This window comes from Malus domestica, chromosome 06, assembly GCF_042453785.1.
Source record: "Malus domestica chromosome 06, GDT2T_hap1".
NCBI lineage: Eukaryota > Viridiplantae > Streptophyta > Magnoliopsida > Rosales > Rosaceae > Malus > Malus domestica.
The window spans coordinates 10804476-10825512 of record NC_091666.1 but is presented as its reverse complement, the minus strand read 5'-3'; the positions used below and the strand labels follow the sequence as shown (position 1 = coordinate 10825512).

At 37.6% G+C, this 21037-nt stretch overlaps 1 protein-coding gene across 1 annotated transcript; it reads right to left on the bottom strand.

The window, feature by feature from the left end:
• Positions 1-2864: 2864 nt before the first annotated feature.
• On the bottom strand, positions 2865-6400 carry LOC103409575 (flavin-containing monooxygenase FMO GS-OX-like 2). Its single transcript, XM_070823455.1, has 4 exons — positions 6278-6400; positions 6044-6179; positions 5773-5946; positions 2865-3330 (listed from the first exon to the last, which is right to left on the bottom strand). Exons 2-4 carry the CDS (start codon positions 6131-6133, stop codon positions 3106-3108), a joined length of 489 nt encoding a protein of 162 aa, XP_070679556.1. The 5' UTR covers positions 6134-6179; positions 6278-6400; the 3' UTR covers positions 2865-3105.
• Between the last annotated feature and the right edge of the window lie 14637 nt (positions 6401-21037).

Genomic DNA, 21037 nt, shown 5'->3' with positions numbered 1-21037 from the left:
TTTGAGACAGCTTCAGAGATGTAGGCTTTGGCTGAACTGTGTTGCTCTAGCCCTATATTTTGGTGTATTGTATGAGTTATTGATTGATGTGATAATTGGATGGTGTTGGAATGCATATGTGTGGATGAAGGCGAGATGACTAGAGATTATTATTGTGCTTTGTTAAATGTTCCTTGAAGTGCCACATGATTGAATTGTGGTATTATGTTGAGACATAGTGGTCTATGCGATGAATGTTCGAGTGTAGTGAAATGGTGAACTACGAACGGCTTGATCCTTATTGAGGGTACGTAGGCAGTCTAACGAGGAAGTTATATGCAGCCATAAAGTATATGAAAAATTACTACGTAATTAAGGCTTGTGTTGTGCTCGATACATATCCTGGAGGCGGGGTATGTTATATATACGGCTTTTTGATGATGTCACGTGTCGGCCCCGGACGTATGTTGGAATCGGGGCGTGACATATTCAGTTGGAATTACAATATAATTCTATCATTCTCTAATACAATACTCATAATCATATTACTAGGATATGGATACTTTGTCAAACCCCTAATGTGATTATACCAAGTTATATGATTCAATTGAGTCGTATAGGAACGCCTTCTATCATTACGCTTGATACTTCGACCGAAGATTCCCGAATCATATCTAAGAGTATTCTTCCTCTCATAACGAGAATTAGAGATCCCTTGTTGATCATTCACATTCCTCTGAGAATAAATCACTGACCCCAACAATGCATAGAACACATATAAGATGAGATGTGGTCATGTCTCATTATCAAATGATCAGTAATGTATCCCCAAGACAACTATGATATCTAAAGTCAAAGGATTACTTACATTATTCCAACCAGTAGAGTTACTTGCTTGACATGTGAGTAGACCTCCATGCAAGTACTCTTGTTTATTGTGTTCAGTGAACTCATTATTTTAATGAGCACATACATACTTGTCTTAGTGTCACTACATAAATGGCTTGAGACTTTCCATCCTTCCCATTTGAATGAGACATAGTATGTACTGGTCTATGTATTGTCAGTGTCCCTCTGACAATCCTATGACCAGGAACCTTTTGGACATTATGGTTATGTGAAGAAGGTCTCTGCAGTCTAACATCATTACATTACCTCTTCCATCGATCCATTGTCCATGGATTCACTATTTTGGACGTATATCGTTTATTGAGATAGTCCTAATGAGTGACTTTGCCCTTTTGCTGTATTAGAGTTATCTACACATACAGACATTGTCCTGAAAGGTTTCTTCCAAAGATTAACTTTCAGGGCATATCTCCAATAGAATTTTATAATTCAATGACTAATTTTTCTAAAAAAATAGTTTAGGACCTAATTTTCACTCAGGTGATAATTAAGCGACTATATATATATATATATAAGCCCTTTCTGCAAAGGGATCCCTATTTTATGAAAAAATAGGGATTAGGTGTGGGGCCCACTCCACATCGAATTTCAACGATCCGAACGTCTATTTTTTAAGTCTCGATTCATAGATCATTCTTGCAAAAATTCAATTCAATCCAAAACCATTTGCCTATTTAATTATCAAGATCAAATTTCATTGTTCCTTATATAACAAATTATTCGTTCATTTCTTTGAACTCAATTAGATATTTTAAATATTTCCAATTTGGCTAATATTTTGCAAGGATGATCTATGAGGTACAACTTGAAAAATAGATGGTTCGGATCGTTAAAATTCGATGTGGTGTGGACCCCACAACTAATCCCTATTTTTATAAAAAAAATAGGGATCCCTTCCTCCCACACACACACACACACACACACACACACACACATATATATATATATATAGGCCATTTATGCAAAGGGATCCCCATTTTTTTCAAAAAATGGGGATTAGGTGTGGAGCTCACTCCACATCAAACTTCAATGATCTGAACCGTTTATTTTGTAAGTCTCGATTCATAGATCATCCTTGCAAAAATTCAATTCAATCCGAAACCAATTGCCTATTTAATTATCAAGATAAATTGTCATTGTTTTTTATATAACAAAGTATTCGTTAATTTCTTTGAACCCAATTAGATGTCTTAAACATTTCTGATTTGGCTAATATTTTACAAAGATGATCTATGAGGTGCAACTTGAAAAATAGACGGTTCAGATCGTTAAAATTTGATGTGGTGTGGACCCCACAACTAATCCCTATTTTTATAAAAAAAAATAGGGATCCCTTCCCTTAAAGACTTCCTACACACACACACACACACACACACACATACACATATATATATATATATAGGCCATTTATGCAAAGGGATCCCCATTTTTTTTTCAAGCAATGGGAATTAGGTGTGGAGCTCACTCCATATCGAACTTCAACGATCCGAACCGTCTATTTTGTAAGTCTCGATTCATAGATCATCCTTGCAAAAATTCAATTTAATCCGAAACCAATTACCTATTTAATTATCAAGATAAAATTTCATTGTTTTTTATATAACAAAGTATTCGTTAATTGTTTTGAACCCAATTAGATGTCTTAAACATTTCTGATTTGGCTAATATTTTGCAAAGTTGATCTATGAGGTGCAACTTGAAAAATAGATTGTTTGGATAATTAAAACTCGATATAATGTGGACCCACAACTAATCCCCATTTTTATAATAAAAAAAAAAGAACCCTTCCCTTAAAGATTTCCCATATATAGGCATACCCCAATACTAACTTACACCGCGTAAAGCTACAGATAACTCTTAACAAAATAATATAAAATAATCTTCATTTTTAATTACCAATGAAATAATATAAAATATATATAGCATATATACATAAATCGGTGCAATATGAAATTGATATAGGATACGTTCTCAGAAACTAAAACTATATTTAAAACTTAATTAACACATAAGTATTATTTTTAAAATACAGGTGGTCTTCACAGAGAAGCTTCAACATGGAAAATGAGATCAGCTTATTTGGTACCCTTGCTTTAGTTTTGCCTACGAAATTACATACATCTGTGATTTGAACCTCAACTCAAACCGTCTGAGGGACAGTAACAAGCCAATATTTCGTGGGATATATGTTTTCGCTTGTTTCAGCTTTTGATCATATCAGGACAGCATTCGATATCGCTTATCCATTACCCCAATTCCCTTTAAGGTGCATTTTCTGAAGTCCTCGTGAGCTTGCAATACTAAATGGTGGTCATCCCACTCGTTCCGGTAGGTCTCTTGTCGTTTAATCAGGTTCTGTATCGCTGCAACGAACATTTGCTTTCTCCATTCTTCAAAGACTGGACACCCGCACTGAGCTGCTAGCCAATCCTCATATCCAAACTGCAAGAAATAACGCTGAAATATTTATTCTGAATGAATGAGAAAACCTAAAATTGACATGATTGGGTGTGAACGATGATAAATACTAAACAATGGGAGGTACATATGATTTGGGAAAGGTGTTCGTGAACATCGTGACATTTGATTAGCGAGAGAAGCCTAATAACGATAATTATCACACGTTTATCATGCGTGAAACCAGCAGCAACATAGATTATTACGATTATTTGTGATAGGAGCATATTTATGCGACTTAGTTAGCTTGTTTTCTTGCATTTTCATAGTTTGTTTGTGTTTATTATAGTGTTTTAAGCTATTTTTCGTGTGTTTGTAGGTCCATATGATAAAGTTGGCAAGAAAGTGCAATTTGGAGCATTTTGAGGCAGTTTTGGGCACCAAATGGATAGCTTATGAATGGAGCAAGATGGATGGACGAATTTGAAGTTCAAGAGGCTAGGAATGTGCTGAAAAGAGTGAAGAAATAAATCCAAGTCAAGGAAGATAAGAAATCAGCTCAAAAGAAGGAACATTATTCAAAATCTTATCCAACTTTATCTTATCTTATCCTATCCTAATCCTATCCCAACTTAATTCCAGTTGCAAAGGGGATTTATTTTCAGAATTAAAACACATTAAAATAGGTTTCTAGAAGCCCTTATCCACTCCTACAAAGGTGTTGCACCTTATCCCTTGTTTTTCTAGGAAATCAGCCACAAAACAAGCTTTCTAGAAGGCCTTATCTCCTCTCCTAAAAATCTGGCGCACTAAACCTTTCTAGAACTTCTAGAAACCTGATTATTCCTTTCCCCCTTGGTTTCTAAAAGCCTTAGCCTTTTCCTTCAAGGATTGTGTGTTATTATCCTATACAAATTAGGCCTTTAAATCCTTTTCCTTTGCTACATAGGGGCTGCGAATTTCAACCTATAAATATCATCATTTGCTGCACCATTTAGTCACCACCCTCTACCATATTTTCACTACACCATTCACCCAAACATCCCTCTTGTGCCGTGAGTTTGCAAAGGAGAAGGAAGGAGACTCTTGGAGCCGTGCATGCCATTCAAGGAGCTTGGATTGTTGGAGCGTTTCTAGGTGTTTTCTATCTTTATGTCAATGTTTAAATTTATTTATCTTTGTTTATTTGCGAACATGAGGAACTAATTTCTTTATAGTTAGAGGGGAATTCAAAGCCATGATCATATGTTTGATATGACTTGATTTCCTCCAGTTATGATTTCATAAATCGTGAATGTGGTTTACTTATCTATTTGATTGATAACATGTTTATGTATGTTGATTGAGGGTCGACACTTAGTTTGCATGCATGAATTTGATGCTAGAGTATAAGGGAATTTCACCTAATCGTTATTAACTTATATTCATAAGTAGTAAAAGTCGCTAGTCACGATTGTGTTAAGTAAATCCTTGGCAAGAGTAACATGCGTATTCCATAGTTATGAATGCCTCGTCAATGCTTATGATTTCCATTGAACTTAATGATCTTTGATATGTGTCTCTATCATGCGTATTCCATAGTTAGGGTCCTTGATAAGAATAATTTGGTTGTAATGCGTATTCCATTCAATTCAATGAATCTAGGGAAATCTGAGAATTAATTGGTGCAATCTAGTTAATTTGGGGCATTGTCATTCATGGTTTGTTGAAAGAGTAACTGGAAATCGAGTTGTATGCATATGTTTCATGTGTGGAGAAGGAACCCTCTAACTAGCCTTTCACCATTCTTTTTCATCCAAAATCGTTTTTGTTAAGTTTGTTTTCAAAGTTTATGTTTTAAAAGTTCAAATTCGTCAAAACCAAACCCCTTGCTTTTAAGTCTTGTTTTTAGAGTCAAAACCTGTTTTCTTTTGATCTTTTGAGTCTTTGAAGTTCTATTTTCGTCCAAATCACTTGTTAGGTCTAGAATTGAGTCTTTTTTTATTGTTATTTGCTGTTTTGAGTGTTTTAAGTTAGTTTTGAGTTTATAAAGTCTAGTTTAGTGTTTTTTTATCTTATATTTGTTGATTAGCATCCCTAGTTAATCCCCGGTCTAGAACGATCCCTACTTGCATCATTACTACAATTGTCATCAATAGGGTTTAATTTGTGTGTCAACTTAATTTTCACATCAATTTGCATTAGATTTTTCATTTGTATCCCGGATAAATCTGACTGATTTAATTAGTGCAATTTAACTCCAAAAGATAGCACAGATGACGCTGTATTCTGCCGAAGGGCAAGAACCACATCGATTGGTTAGTAGGGACTTTATCTTTTATGCTTAGACAATAGACGCCCTTCAAGTATCTTATCTTCTTAAGTTTATCATGTGCGGATCCCTGTCAAGGAAATCTAAAACAATACTTCATTGACTGATCACTCCGAACCCAGCATCTTAAGTCTTAACCAGTCAAATAGGCAGGGAAACAAAGAGATTGAATTTACCTTATAAGGAGAAATGTCGTGAGTGTAATGCTTAGGGGTGCCTGAAGCTTCAAGTGAAGAGTAGAAAGCTTTGACATCCTCCATCATCTCCTGTTGTGACGGAAGTGCAATCCGATTAGACAAAACGCCTGCTATCCACTTGCTTTGAAGTTCAAACATAGGGAAAGGCTCAGCCTGGCACCAAAATATTCAACGATTTACTTCAACCATAAAAAAAGAATGAACCAAGCCTCAATAAAAATATGGAAGAAAATTTACAGAAGAGAAATACCTTCCATGGTAACCCAACGAAGGAAAGTGCTGGAGCCAAAGAGGGTGGGAAGATGTGCTTGTACAGTGGTCCAACGCGGTTATCATCCATGGTCACAATGCCATTGATTTCAAGAAAAGGGAAATGATATTTGTACCTTGAAAAGAAAAAATAAATATTAGAAATTGCTCTTTCATTCAATACAGAAAACTACTTAATAGCTTGAAGTCCTAAAATTAGCCAAAGCAAGTGTACCCTGTGCAGTGAAGAATGATGTCAGCATGGACAATGCTCTGATCTCAGAAAACAACTCTACCATCTTCATGGACACTTTTGATCTGCATTTGTTGAAACAATATCAGCACCTTGGATATAACTATTTCCCAGTATCAGTCTTCAACAAAATTAAAAATTCCGTTGGTGAACTTCTCATCATAGCACCCAATTCTAACCCTGGGTGAAGTCTATTACCATAGAGTGGAGCCACATATTTGTAAAAAGAAAAGCTTTAAGCTTAAACAATGGAGGTTTCACACCGAGAGAGAGAGAGAGAGAGAGAGAGAGAGAGACAATTCTTCTTCTGTTATATTGTTTATTTTTTTACACTGAATCATTACAAACTATTGCTATATATACACTTCACTTTCCTTACAGACTAAGCTAGCTCATAACAAACTTAACAAACATATCAGCTTAATCTATTTACACCTGGTAGCACATCAGCCATTGGATTGATCCTGTGTTTTTATACCTTTACATCCCCCCTCAATCTCATGCTTATGAGAACCAAGCATGAGATTGGAACAATGATCTTGAAACAAAGAGATAGACAAGCCTTTAGTAAGAATGTCAGCAAATTGCTCCTTGGAAGAGACATGTTGCACAGCTAGATCACCTCGGATAACACGCTCCCGGACAAAATGATAGTCTATCTCAATATGCTTTACTCGGGAATGAAAGACTGGATTAGAGGACAATGCTATGGCTGAAATATTATCACAGAACAAGACAGGAGCATCATATAAAGGAACATGAAGGTCACATAGAAGCTTCCGTATCCAAGAGACCTCTGCAGCAGTAATGGCAAGTGCTTTGTATTCGGCCTTAGTAGAAGATCTCGACACCGTGTGTTGTTTCTTGGAAGCCCAAGAAATAGGAGTGTTACCAAGATAAACAACATAGCCAGACGTTGACCGTCGATCATTAGGATCCCCGGCCCAATCCGCATCACTATAAGCTTGAAGATGTAGTGGTCCAGAATTGAAATGAATGTCGAAGTCAAGAGTGCCACTGAGATACCGTAAAATCCGTTTCACTGCAACTACATGAATATCCAGAGGATTGTGCATAAATTGACAGCATTGATTGACTGCAAATGCAATATCTGGCCTGGTAAAGGTCAAATATTGCAGTGCGCCAACAATACTGCGATATTGTTCGGGACTATGATACAATGTGCCTTCGGTCTTGGATAACCTGTGATAAGGGAGACAGGGTGTAGCACATGATTTGGCATCTTGCATATCCACCTTGGCTAGAAGATCCTGAATATACTTGGTTTGAGAAACAAACAAGCCTGTGCTCTTGTAAGTAATCTGCAAACCTAAGAAGTAATGTAAGTTACCCAAATCCTTCATATCGAATGCTTGTGTCAAGGCTGAAACGACCTCAGAAATAAGAGAAGAACTGCTGCCAGTTAAGATGATATCATCCACATAGAGTAATAAAATCACAATACCAGTAGGGTGCTTCTTAACAAACAAAGAAGGATCGGAAAGAGAGGCATTAAAGCCTAAACCCGGTAAGAAACTCGTAAATTTCTCATTCCATGCCCTGGGGGCCTGTTTAAGGCCATATAAGGATTTTTGAAGTTTGCACACATAATTGGAAGGATGAGAAGAGCTCACAAACCCCGGAGGTTGACTCATATAAACTTCTTCAAGGAGATCACCATGTAAAAATGCATTTCGAACATCCAATTGTTTTAAACTCCAATTAAACTGAGCTGCAAGTGCTAGAATTAACCTGACAGTGGTTGGCTTGACTACGGGACTAAAAGTCTCAGTATAATCTATGCCTTCCTCTTGACTGTAGCCTTTAGCTACAAGGCGAGCTTTATACCTCGCTATAGACCCATTTGGATTCTTCTTAAGCCTGTACACCCACTTACAACCAACCAAGTTCTTGCCAACTGGGAGAGGTACAAGTGTCCAAGTCTGTTGGGCTTCCAAAGCATGAATCTCATCTTGCATGGCAACCTGCCATTCAGGGATTTTACTAGCTGTTTTATACGAAGATGGTTCTGTAAGTTGCACGACTGATGAGGTGACAGAAGCTGAGAAAGCTTTTCTCTTAGAAATCCCACTCTTGGACCTTGTTTGCATTGGATGAAAACTGACAGAAGGTACTGGCAGTACGACACTGAGACTTTCTTGCTGAAAATCAGGATCAACAGGGATCGGGGACTGTGTAGCTGAGATAGGAGCCATCAAGGGTGAGGGTGACATATCTGGGGAAGTAGAAGGTGTAGGCAAAGGCATAGGATTGGTGGGTGAAGGATTTGATAACTCTGGAGCTGTAGTGGGAGATGCCAAAGACTCTGAAGCACTAGAGATCATAGAAGAAGACTCTGGAGCTCGAGGGGCTAAATGTAATGATGTAGATGATGATGAAGATGTGTGTGATCCAACAACATTATGAAGTGTGACTGATGGTGGTATAACATGTGAGGAAGACAATGATGGGGACTGTGTAGTATGAGATTGAGAAATGAGAGTCAAATAGGGATAAGTGTGTTCATCAAAGATCACATGTCTCGACACATAAAATTTTTTGGTAAGGGGATTAAAACAGATATATCCTTTATATTGTCTAGCATATCCCAAAAATATGCATTGTGCAGTTTTGGACTGAAACTTAGAAGTATTGTACTGTCTCAACATGGGAAAACAACTACATCCAAAGACCTTTAAATGTGTCAACACTGGTGATTTCTGAAACAAACAAGCATAGGGAGATTGCCTAAACAAAGTTTGACATGGCATTCTATTTATTAAATAAACAGAAATGGCACAGGCATGGAACCAAAATTGTGAAGGCAAATGAGCTGTTTGAAGAAGAGTGAGCAGTTTCTATAATGTGCCTATGCTTTCTCTCGGCAAGGCCATTTTGCTCAAGTGTATAAGGACAAGATTTATGATGCACAATGCCTTTATCTAGTAAAAACTGTTTGAAAGGGGTACCAATGTACTCACCACCACCATCACTTTGAAAAACCTTAATTGCAGTTGAAAATTGAGTTTGTATAAAAGAATGAAACTGCACAAAGGTATGAAACACCTCAGTTTTATTCATTAAAGGAAATATCCAGGTAAACCTGGTACATTCATCAATGAAAAGTACATAGTATTTAAAACCCTCAATGGACAAAGTAGGTGATGGTCCCCACACATCACTGTGTATGATTTCTAAGGGTTTTATGCTTTTATTTGCAGGAAATGAAAAAGGAAGTTTAGTAAACTTTCCTTGCAAACAGGATACACAAACATGTTTAGAACAATCCACAGAAAATGGGACTTGAGATTGTTGCAACATTTGAGAAACAACAGTGTTTGAGGGATGACCTAATCTGTTGTGCCACAAGCTTGTGGTCACTTGTTGACCAAGGTAACAATGTTGCTGTTTGTGTAAGTGAGGTGTCGGTGATGCTTGTTTGAGAATGGATGATGGTATGTATAATGGAATGGGATATAGACCAGCTCTACACAGTCTCTGAAGAAGAACCTTCCCTGTGATCTTGTCCTGAAGCCAGAAACAAAACTCATCACAAATAAACCGACATTTGTTGTCTTTGCACAGTTGATAGATAGACAACAAATGTTGAGACAGTTTCGGAACATGCAATACAGTCTTTAATTGAAAGACATATTTTGGAGTATGCAAAACCGAAGAACCAGTATGGGAGATTTGCAAACCTGCACCACTTGCAGTGGTAATTGTGTCAGTGCCAGTGAATGGAGTAGCAAAAGTGAGGTTGGACAGATCAGACGTCATGTGTGATGTAGCACCAGTGTCAGCTACCCAAAATTGTTCTTGAGGAGCAGATGGTTGATAGTTAGCTTGCATTGCAGTAATGGAGGATGGTGGAGGTCTTCCTTGAAATGAGAAATTGGCACGATGATAACACTGCATTGCAGAGTGACCAAACTTGCAACAGATCTGACATTGCACTGGTGATGAGGTAACAATAGTAGAAGAATGGCGCTGGAAGCAGTCAACCGCAATATGACCACGTTTGTTGCAAATCTGACACACAGGGATATCATTGTTGTGCTCGGGACAGGTAGAGACATGTGGTCTCGCAGGGCCTAGAATGCCAGGACTATTATTAGGACCAGAGAATCTGAAATTATTACCAAATGGATGCCTGCCTCTTGCTCGCCCTCTGAAATGTTGACCTCTATAGCCACCAGAATTATTGGTATTGTTACCGGAATGATAGGTGCCACCAGAAGGATAAGGTCCTCCAGAATTGGAAGAACCTCCAGATGAACTACCAGTATGATACTGAGTAGTTAGAGAATTAGAAGACCCTTCATCAAGTACCAAGGCCTTTCCTTTGGACAAAGTATGTTGTGCTGTCATAGCAGTAGTAAATGATTCATGAACTGGAGCATGCTCAACAGTTGTTTCTTCAGCAAGTAACTGAGCTCGAAAGTCCTTGAGAGATATAACATTCTCTCGACCCCTTATAACTGTACGAAATGTGTTATACTCAGGAGGTAGCCCCTTCAAGGCAAGGATGACAATATCATCATCATCAAATGAAGAACAAAGAGTTCAGAATTGGAAACCAAAGTTTCTAAAGTTGGAAGTTGCTATTCTTGGAGGTTTCCATTCTTGAAAGTTTCTATTCTTGAATTGGAAGTTTCCTAATCCTTTTTCAGCTTTGTTTTAAGCCCTTGCCGCACCTCTCAAGCCTCTTCTCTCTTGGATTCTGATTTGTTAGGCCCTTTTCCTTGTGGATTTGGGTTCTACAAATCCTTTTTAGAAACTAAGTGGGCCAAAACCCTTTTCTTTGTTGATTTAAACCCTAAACCGAATTTGTAAACCCTAAGCCTTAAAATCTGCTAAGTTTAAACCCTAATCTATCTCCCCTAGGGTTTGTGCCGCACCTAATGTTCTAGAAGCCTAAAAATCTGCATAAAACCCTAGTTATTTTGTCCTTTGGATGGGCCAAGCCTTTTATCTCCAAAACCCTAACCCTTTCCCATCAGATTTTGTGAAAACCCTAGCCTATAAATACAAGTTTTCAGCCATAAATTCGTAACCACCCTTCACACCATTCAAAAACACCTTGCCGCAACCCTAATCACCGTTCTACATCACAAAACACCATCCTACATCCATATACATCTCTGCCGCACCTTTTGGAGAAGAAGGAGAGCCTTGTCGTGCATTCCATTGATGAAGGAGGGCCTTGTGCGCAAGCCATCTGCATCTTTGGGAGTTTTAAGAGTTCTTTCTTCCCTCGTTTCAGTTTTGATGTTTATTTTAATTTGCTTTTCAATTGCTATGAACATGTGGAACTAAATTCTTATTAGTTAGTGGTGAATTTGAAGCCATGGACATATGTTAATATGAATTGATTCCTTTCAGTTATTGTTTCGTAAAACATGAATGCGATTTACTTATCTATTTAATTGATAACTTATTCTTGTGTGTTGATTAAGGAGGCCTACTTAGTTTGCATGCTTGAATCTGATGCTAAATTATAAAGGACTTTCACCTAATCGTTAGAAACTTATAATTATAAGTAGTGGAGATTGTTAGTCACAATCGTGTTAAGTAGATTCTTGGCAAAAGTATCATGCAGTTTATAGTTATAATTGCCTTGTCAATGCTTATGATTTCCATGGAATTTAATGATCTTTGAATGTATCTCTATCATGCTGTTCATATAGGGAACTTGAGAAGAATAATTTGGATTGTTGCATGCATTCATCCAATTCAATGAATTTAGGGAAATCTGAGAGTTAATTTGTGCATTCACGATTAATTTGGGGCATTGTCGTTCATGGTTTAAAGAAACAATACTGGAAATCGATTTATGTTGCATATGTTCATGTGTGGAGAAGGATCCTCTAACTAGCTTTTCACCCTTGAATTCATCTTAATTTCGTTTTAGTTTACTTTGATTTGCAATTTGTTTAGTTTTAATTCAATTTCGTCATAAATCAAACCCCCTTTTCTGTTTTATGTTATTAGGTCAGAATCTGTCCTAATTAGGTTCTTTAGAGTGTTTTGAGTCAATATAGGTTAGGATTAGTCCATAAACATTGTTTGGGTCTTAGTTTAGTCTTAAATTCATCCAATTTCATCTCTAGAATCTGTTTTGAGTATAATTGTTAGTATTGTGCTGTTTTGAGTCTTTTAAGTGTTTTCTGAGTTAGTTAAGTTACAATCTGTTTTCTTTCAATCTTTTGAGTGAAAGTAAGTTTTCATTTCGTCCAACTTACTTGTTAGGTTTAGAATTGAGTCAATTTCACTTAGTTTTGCAGATTTGAGTGTCTTAGGTGAGTTTAGAGTCTATTCTTGTGTTTTTAAGTCTAGTTTAGTGTTTTAGAGTTTAATTTGAGTAGATTAGCAGCCCTAGTTAATCCCCAGTTTAGAACGATCCCTACTTACATCTTTGCTACAATTGTCATCAATAGGGTTTAATTTGTGTGTCAAGTAATTTTCACATCAGTTTGCCACTCACTTGAAATGAAGTATAAAATCAACTTTATAGCTTTATTTCTACTTAGGGTTTTCTTAAAGAAATTGGGTGAAACACTTTCTCTCATTTTTCTCTAAAGAGGCCGGCCACTTAGGGGAGGGATATCTAGCAATCTCTTCTTCCCTAAGTCATCCATATTATCTTCACAAAATACATCCTTGGTGTGGAGACTTAGAGACATCAAACTTTTGGTGTTTTGGAGAACAAATCCTCAAATCCTCAAAGAATCAAAGGAGCACTAAAAGGAGGAAAATCACAAGGAATATTCAAGGAGCTTGGAGGTGACTTGAAGGCCCTCCACTTGGGTGAATCCCTTGTGTAAACAAGGATGAGCTTCAAGGGTAAAGAAACTCTAAATCTTTACTTCTCTTTAATGTTGTTAAAGAGTTTATTGGTTCACCATATACTAGGCTTTGAAAGTCATGGGTTTTATGAATTGTTTTTTAATGCATGCCTACTTTAAAGTGTTAATAGCTTGCATATATATTCAAATGTTCATACTTGTTCTTAGCTAGGACAAATTTTTTCCTTCAATTCCTAGTTCCATTCCCATCGTTTCTGAATCAATCTATCATTCATCCTTATCTTGTCTAGCATTTTAAGTTACTTTAGCTTTCAAAACAAAACTCTAAATTCAGTTTTCATTTGCATTTTCTTTAGGGTTCACATAAAGTTAGTAATTGTAGAGGTCTAATTAGTCCCTATGGTTCAACACCCTTACTTGTGCCATTATACTAACAATATTTTTGCACTAGGAAAGAATACAACAAAAATCATTATTCTAACTCTGTAAGAATATAAATATTATTGTCAGTGATTCATATGATAATGAGAAGAGAACTTCAAATTTTGAACCTTTTAGTGTTCAATTTATAAAATAACCAGTGTTTAGTTTAAAAAACAGTGATAGTGCTAGGGTTCAATTTTAAGAAATAGTCAGTGTTTAGTTTACGAAATAGTGACAATACTAGTTTACGAAATAGTGATAATACTAGTGTTTGGCTTAAGAAATAGTTAATACTTAGTTTATGAAATAGTGATAGTACTATTACTTGGTTTAATAAATAGTCTATTTAGTTTACAAAATAGTGATAGTACTAGTGTTTGGTTTAAGAAATAATCAGTGTTTAGTTTACAAGGTGTTCGGTTTAAGAAATAATCAATGTTTAGTTTACAAAATAGTAATAGTACTAGCATTAAGTTTAAAAAATAGTCAGTGTTCAGTTTACGAAATAGTCAGTGTTCAGTTTAAGAAGTAGTGATAGTATTAGTGTTCCATTTAAGATATAATCAGTATTTAGTTTAAGAAATATTGTTTAGTTTAAGAAGTAGTCAATGTTTAGTTTAAGAAATAGTGTTCGGTTTAAGAAGTAGTCAATGTTCTATTTAAGAAATAGTGACAATATTGATGTTCATAAAACTGAATAATGAAAATTTTCTTTATTTTTGATCTTGTAATATTATTACTTAGTTTGTTCCAAAAAAAATTGAAAGAATAGTTAAATAAACAAATCATAAAGGGTTCATCTCAGTTTACTACCCTGAAGTTTCGTTGTTTTCAACATTTGATACATGAAGTTTTTTCATCTCAGAGTCATACCTCAAGTCTTAATTTTGGGATAGTTTCATACATCCATTAAGTTGGCTGTTAAGTCAGCCGTTAACTGATGACGTGGCACCCACGTGAACAATGACTAAGCGCCATGTGTCAATATAGTCCCACATAAATATTAAAAAATTAAAGTTTAAAAAAATTAAAAAAAAATTAAAAATTAAAAAAATAAACAAATAAAAAAATGGCCTATGGATGCGGGCCTTCCCTTTCCTCCACCCGCACCAACCTTTTTTCTTCTTCTCTTCGACATCCACCAAAGCTGATCTGAAAATCAGCACCACCACGATGAAGGAGAAAGAAAGAGAATAGAGAGAAAACTCAGATAGGAAATGCAGAAAAATGGAAGTCTTTGTGACCACAGAGGCATTAATCAAGGAGTGGCATTTGGAAAGGAATCTCAATGGGGATTTTATGCAAGCATGTGTTGTGGAATCTAAAAAATATCCGACCTTTCCAAACTTGAAGGTAATCCAACAAGCAAATTTGAATATATTAGATCTTGGATTGCCAAAGATAAACCCTAGAATCCAATTCAAAACACAAATACATCACAAAAACACCAAAACCCGGATCAAGTTTTCATGACAGATTGAAGCTTGCACAATGATATGGAAACTTTGGAAGATTATAACGAAAACCCATAAAGGAAAGCAAGAACCCAATTCAGGAAAGTGAGAAAAGGGAGAGGGATTTTATAGAACTGACCTGATCAACCCTTTTTCTTCTTCTTTTCGACAACCCTTTTTCTACCCTGGTTTGAAATCTCCGTGATGAATGCCTAGTTGTTGTGGTCGACAGAGAAGAAAGAGAGAGAACCCAGGTCGTGGTGGTGCTGATTTTTAGATCGGCTTTGGTGGTTGTCGAAGAGAAGAAGAAAAAGGATTGGTGCAAGTGGAGGAAAGGGAAGGCCCACATCCATAGGCCATTTTTTTATACGAAAATTAATGAAAAAGAGCTTGAAAACTTTGAGTTTTAACGATAAGGACAAAATAAAGGGTAAAATGAATAGTACCAAGATTGAGTTTTTGTGTAAAAATATAGTTTTTCGTTAAAGTATACAGTACCAGGAACTTTTCGTTAAAATTCTCATTTTTTTATTTGTTTAGTTTTTAATTTTTTAATTTTTTTAATTTTTTAAATCTTCAATTTTTTCATATTTATGTGTGCCCATATTAACACGTGGCGCCTAGTCATTGTGCATGTGGGCACCACATCATCAGTTAACGGTTGACTTAACAGCCAACTTAACGGATGTATGAAATTGTCCCAAATTTATGACTTGAGCTATAACTCTGGAATGAAAAAAACTTCATGTACCAAATGTTGAAAACCATGAAATTTCAGGGTAGTAAACTGAGATTAACACAATAATCAAATAAATAAAATTGTTTATGGAGTGAGGTGAAAGGAGAGAGAAGAGTGGGGAGAGGTGAAAAAAAAAGGAGAGAAAAAGTTGATGTGGATGGGTGAGGTGAAATGAGAGAGAAAAATTGATGGGAATATGTGAAAGAGGAAGAGAGAGAAAGAGATTGAACGGTTTAGTAAGGGAGAGTGTGTGTATGTGTGTGATGTGATGTGCAGTCTTGTGTCAGTATTTTTTGGCTTTTTTATTTATTTTTTATTTTTGTTATTATGTAAAAATTTTGTCATTTTCATTAAAATTTGACTCCTTTTTATAAAGTTTAAGCCATTTTTTATTAAATAAAGTTAATAGATAGTTTTTGATTAATTAAAAATTTTGAGAAGATCTTTTCATTAAAGCTCCATATAATAAAAGTTTCTACAAATAAAACTTGAAGGGTTAATCTCCATTTACTACCTTGAAGTTTCATGGTTTTCAACATTTAATACATGAAATTTTTTTCATCCTAGAATGGTACCTAAAGTCTAATCCTGGGACACTTTAATACATCTGTTAAGGTTGTTGTTAAATCAACTGTTAACTGATAACGTCGCGCCAACGTAGAGAATGACTGGGCGTAATGTGGATATTAAAAATAATTAAAAATAATAATAATTAATTAATATTTAATATAAAAAAACCCTAAAATAAATTTTCTAAAAAAAACCTTCCAATCGAATCCCACATTTTCAATCCCCAACCACACGTCCTGCAATCAACCCTCATCGCCAACCACTCTTCAATCCAACCCCGTCGCCTTCTTCTTCAATCATCAACACTCTCCCCGTGACCGCGACTGCAAATGAATTGCTCCCGACGTAAAACCACCGATCGTGATCGTACTTTGACAGCGTCCTCACTAGATTCTCCATAAAGAACACTGTGTCGTCGTCACAAAACAAGAACCACCTCACATCCGGCTCATTGCGATTGACAACCTCCTTGACTATGCGCGCCATGTGGATCGCGGAACGGAGCCCTCTCTTGAAAGTGTACGGAAAGTGGGAGGTATCACCAGAGACGACGATCGGAGGGATGGACTTGTTGGCAGAGGAGTCAATTTGTGCGTGATCGAGAAACGCGAAGGCGCGGGTGGAGGCATGGGAGCACCAGAGGCAGAGGTAGGGCTCGCGGTGGGACTAGAAATGGGAGGAGGCAACGACGAAGACAAGGTGGCGGCTTGTGGTGGGGGAGAAAGTGTAGCGAGAGAGAATGGCTAGTGGCGCGTGGAGGAAGAGGAAGTAATGGTTGAGGAAAATGGAGAGGAATAACATGAGAGCTTTGAAGCGGGCGAGGGTTAAGGTTCTGGGCGTTACAGACATGAGGGAGATAGAGAGGTATCGATATCAGATTGCTTTGCAGGCGGAGTTGGTTTTTCATTTGATTTTCTGGAACATTTAAAAAGTTACTGCGAATATGATGAACCAGTTGCAGTCGTGGTTGTGGGGAGGGTGACGATGATGGAAGAAGGCAATGAGGTTAGATTGGAAGGTGGCTGGCGATAAGGGTTGATTGCAGGAAGTCTGGCTGGGGATTGAAAGGGTGGGATTGGATTGGAGGGTATCTTTTAGGGTTTTATTTTTATTTTTATTTTTCATTTTTTTTAATCTTTTATAAATTTTTATAATTATTTTTATAATTTTATTTTTTATTTTGTATTTTTTATTTTTTATTTTTTTATTTTTTTATATCCACGTGGTGCCCAGTCATTATCCGCGTGGGTGCCACATCATCAGTTAATAGTTGATTTAATAACAACCTTAACAGATGTATGAAAGTGTCTCAAGATTTTGACTTTAGGTACTCTTGGATGAAAAAAACTTCATTTACTAAATGTTGAAAACCATAAAACTTCAGGGTAGTAAACTGAGATTAATTAAAACTTGAAATTATTTACACTAAAGTTCTTTGTTTGGGATTTCTATTTGGCTTGAAGTTTACAACATATTTGGGCCTAAAAGTATATTAATGATTTGATTTGAAATTAGGCTTTTAGAAAATAAATATCCAACATAAATAAATAAAAATAATTATATTTAATCCAGTTCGGTTTGGTTTCTTAACCACTAAAACCGAAACAAAACTGTAGACATCGAAATTTCGGTAAAATAAATGTTGATCAATAATTAAAATTTCAATGTTTATGTGTCACATAAATTTTACACATAGCATGTGACTAAACGAAAAATCAAAATAAATCGGAAAAGTCATCAAACGGGACACATGTCAACACCTGGCAGAAATGGTTTATTTCATCTGATTATTTAAATCCAAAAAAAATCAAGTTTTGGAATTCTATAAATAGAAGGCCAAGGCATTCATTTTTAGACCCCAATTCATAACCAATTCACCTTACACCACAACCTTGAAGCTTTGAAACTCCAAAGCTCCCAAGCAAATCCTGAAGGATCAAGAAAGCTCTCTTCGTTCTTTGTCAAATCCTCATTCAAAAGCAAGCCCCAACGGTCCTTGAAGAACTTCCACTAATTCAAGATCAAGCCTTCCCCCACGGCCCTTGAATAAAGTGTTCATCATTCATCATTCGTTCATCCCTAGATCAAGCCCCGACGACCCTTTGGATCAACGACGTCAACAAATTTGCACAACTGTTTATCCCAAGATCAAGCCCCGACGGCCCTTTGGATCAACAACATCAAATCCACCCATTACAAAGATAGAATCAGAGGCTAAATTTGTAGAAGAGATTGTAACCCCTAAATCATCAATACAAATATTATTTTGTACACGTGTTTCTTGTCTCGTTCATCGCAAGAATTTCCGTGTTTACAAATTTGGCACGCCCAGTGGGACAATCTCTACCTCTTATCTCTATCTTTGAATCCGCAAAAAGCACAAATGGCATCAAAGAAGGCTCAAGTTGTTCTCGCAACCAATCAAAGGAACAAGAGCGTCATCACCTCAGGCGGTGTCACTTCGAGCATCACAACTCGAAGCAAGGCAAGAGCTCTTTCTGCCGCCTCTTCCACCCCTGCATCAACTCCGCCGAAGGAACAAGAGCACTTGAGGCACGAGCCTGTGATCACCCTGGCCTCGCTAAGGGCGCCAAAGAAGGAAAGCCCAATAAAGTACTCCGGTTGCATGCTTTCCGATGCCGACTCAAGCAGTAACTCAGCCATGCAAGTCATGACTACTGGAGCGACTTCAATCGATGAACAGCTGGCTCATATGAATGAAGCGATCGCAAGGCTAACACAGATTGTGGAAGAAAATGACCAACAAATCGCCGCACTCGTCAATCAACTAGACGTAAAGCCCGACGTGAAAATCAAGCAAGGGGATGATTCAGTAAAGAAGGAAAACGACGAGGATGAAGAGCCTCCGGTGGAGAAAATCGATGTGAAGCCGAAGCCAGGCCAAGCAACGGCACTCATGGGATCTCTTTCTATCCAACAGCTGCAAGAGTTGATCGCCAGCACCATCAAGGCACAGTACAAAGGAAGTTCACATGACTCCGTACTATATTCAAAACCCTACTCCAAGAAAATCGACGCTTTGAAGATGCCAAGGGGTTATCAGCCACCAAAGTTCATGCAGTTCGATGGAAAGGGAAACCCGAAGCAACACGTTGCCCATTTCATTGAGACTTGCAACAACGCGAGGACAGAAGGAGATTACCTCACTAAGCAGTTTGTACGCTCGCTGAAAGGAAATGCCTTTGAGTGGTACATGGACCTAGAGCGTGAATCCATCAACAGTTGGGAGCAATTGGAAAAGGAATTCCTCAACCGTTTCTACAGCACTTACCGCACCGTGAGCATGCTAGAGCTGACAAGCATGAAGCAATGGAGGGATGAGCCAGTCGTGGACTACATCAACCGATGGCGCAATCTGAGCCTCGACTGCAAGGACAGGCTCTCGGAGATCTATTCGATCGAGATGTGCGTCCAAAGCATGCAATGGGGGTTACACTATATCCTTCAAGGCATCAAACCACTGACATTTGAAGAGTTAGTCACCTGTGCCCACGACATGGAGCTAAGTATTGCCCATCACGGAAAGAAAGAGCCGATCATCGACTTTAAGAAGGATAAGGTGTTCTCCCCAAATGTAGACAAGACTGGGAAGAAACCCCCCAAGGAAGCATTCACCGTCAGCACTGCGCCCGTTAAGACCGCCTCCGCGCCTATCAAGATCTTCTCCAAAACCAAAGCAAATGAGATAAAGAAAAGTGAGCCTTTTCGCACCCAAGAAAGGTACAAAAGCACATTGAGGGAATTGGAGCAGAAGGTATACCTTTTTCCTGACTCAGACATGGATGCAATGTTAGACGACTTGCTAGAAAAGAAGGTAATCGAGCTACCCGAATGCAAGCCGCCTGAAGAAATGAATCGCATAAACGATCCTAAATATTGTAAGTACCATCGAATCGTGAGCCATCCTGTGGGTAAATGCTTCGTCCTCAAAGAGCTCATCATGAAGCTAGCACAATAAGGGCGAATCGAGCTCGACCTCGAAGGCACTGCCGCAACACATACTACTACAATTGCATTTGGATCTTTCGATCCCGTGCCTCTCCAAGCAGCACTTGACCATTCCTATCAATGCTCAAGTTGCACGATACCTTCTGCGCAACCATCGCTAGGGGCAAATGAACAAGATGCATATACCGATGATGAAGAAGGATGGACATTGGTAACCTACAAAAAAACAAGGAAACCAAAACCACAAGCCACAAGACAAAAGGTGGAACAAGTGAGAAAGTACCGTCGTCGCAACATCAGGAAGCCTAAAAGAAACGTAAAAGTTGATAAGCCAAAGTATGCTGGGAAACCTATGGAGCAAGAGCCACGCATTCTTGTCTCCTTGCACGAGTATATCCCGAATGACTTCTTCCAACAGTGCACTATCGCTGCATGCCACATGGTCGAAGTAGAAATAGAAGAACCTTCAAAAGGCAAAGATATCATCACTGAGGGAGAAAAAACTCTCACGCTCGAAGAAGGTCTGCCAACACACTTTAGCATTGAGGAAGCGCTACGATTACCAAAGAAGATGCAAATAGCATTAGCAGCGGTCTTGAAAAGTCCCAATGACCACGAAATGCAAGAAAGCAAGAACGAAGGCTTGAAGCTTCGACCACATGAATGTGCCACATGCTGTGCCATCGAGGACGCAATCCATTTCACCGACGAAGACTTGCTGCTAGGATCCAAGTCTTACAACCATCCTCTCTTTGTCTCTGGGTACGTAGGAGAGCAC

Excerpts from the sequence above, each read along its gene's own strand:
- LOC103409575 (XM_070823455.1), bottom strand. The coding sequence starts at position 6,133 with ATGGATGATAACCGCGTTGGACCACTGTACAAGCACATCTTCCCACCC. Across the intron at positions 5,947-6,043 it reads TCGTTGGGTTACCATGGAAG|GCTGAGCCTTTCCCTATGTT; the intron begins GTATTTCTCTTC and ends TTTTGGTGCCAG. Across the intron at positions 3,331-5,772 it reads ACGACATTTCTCCTTATAAG|TTTGGATATGAGGATTGGCT; the intron begins GTAAATTCAATC and ends TATTTCTTGCAG.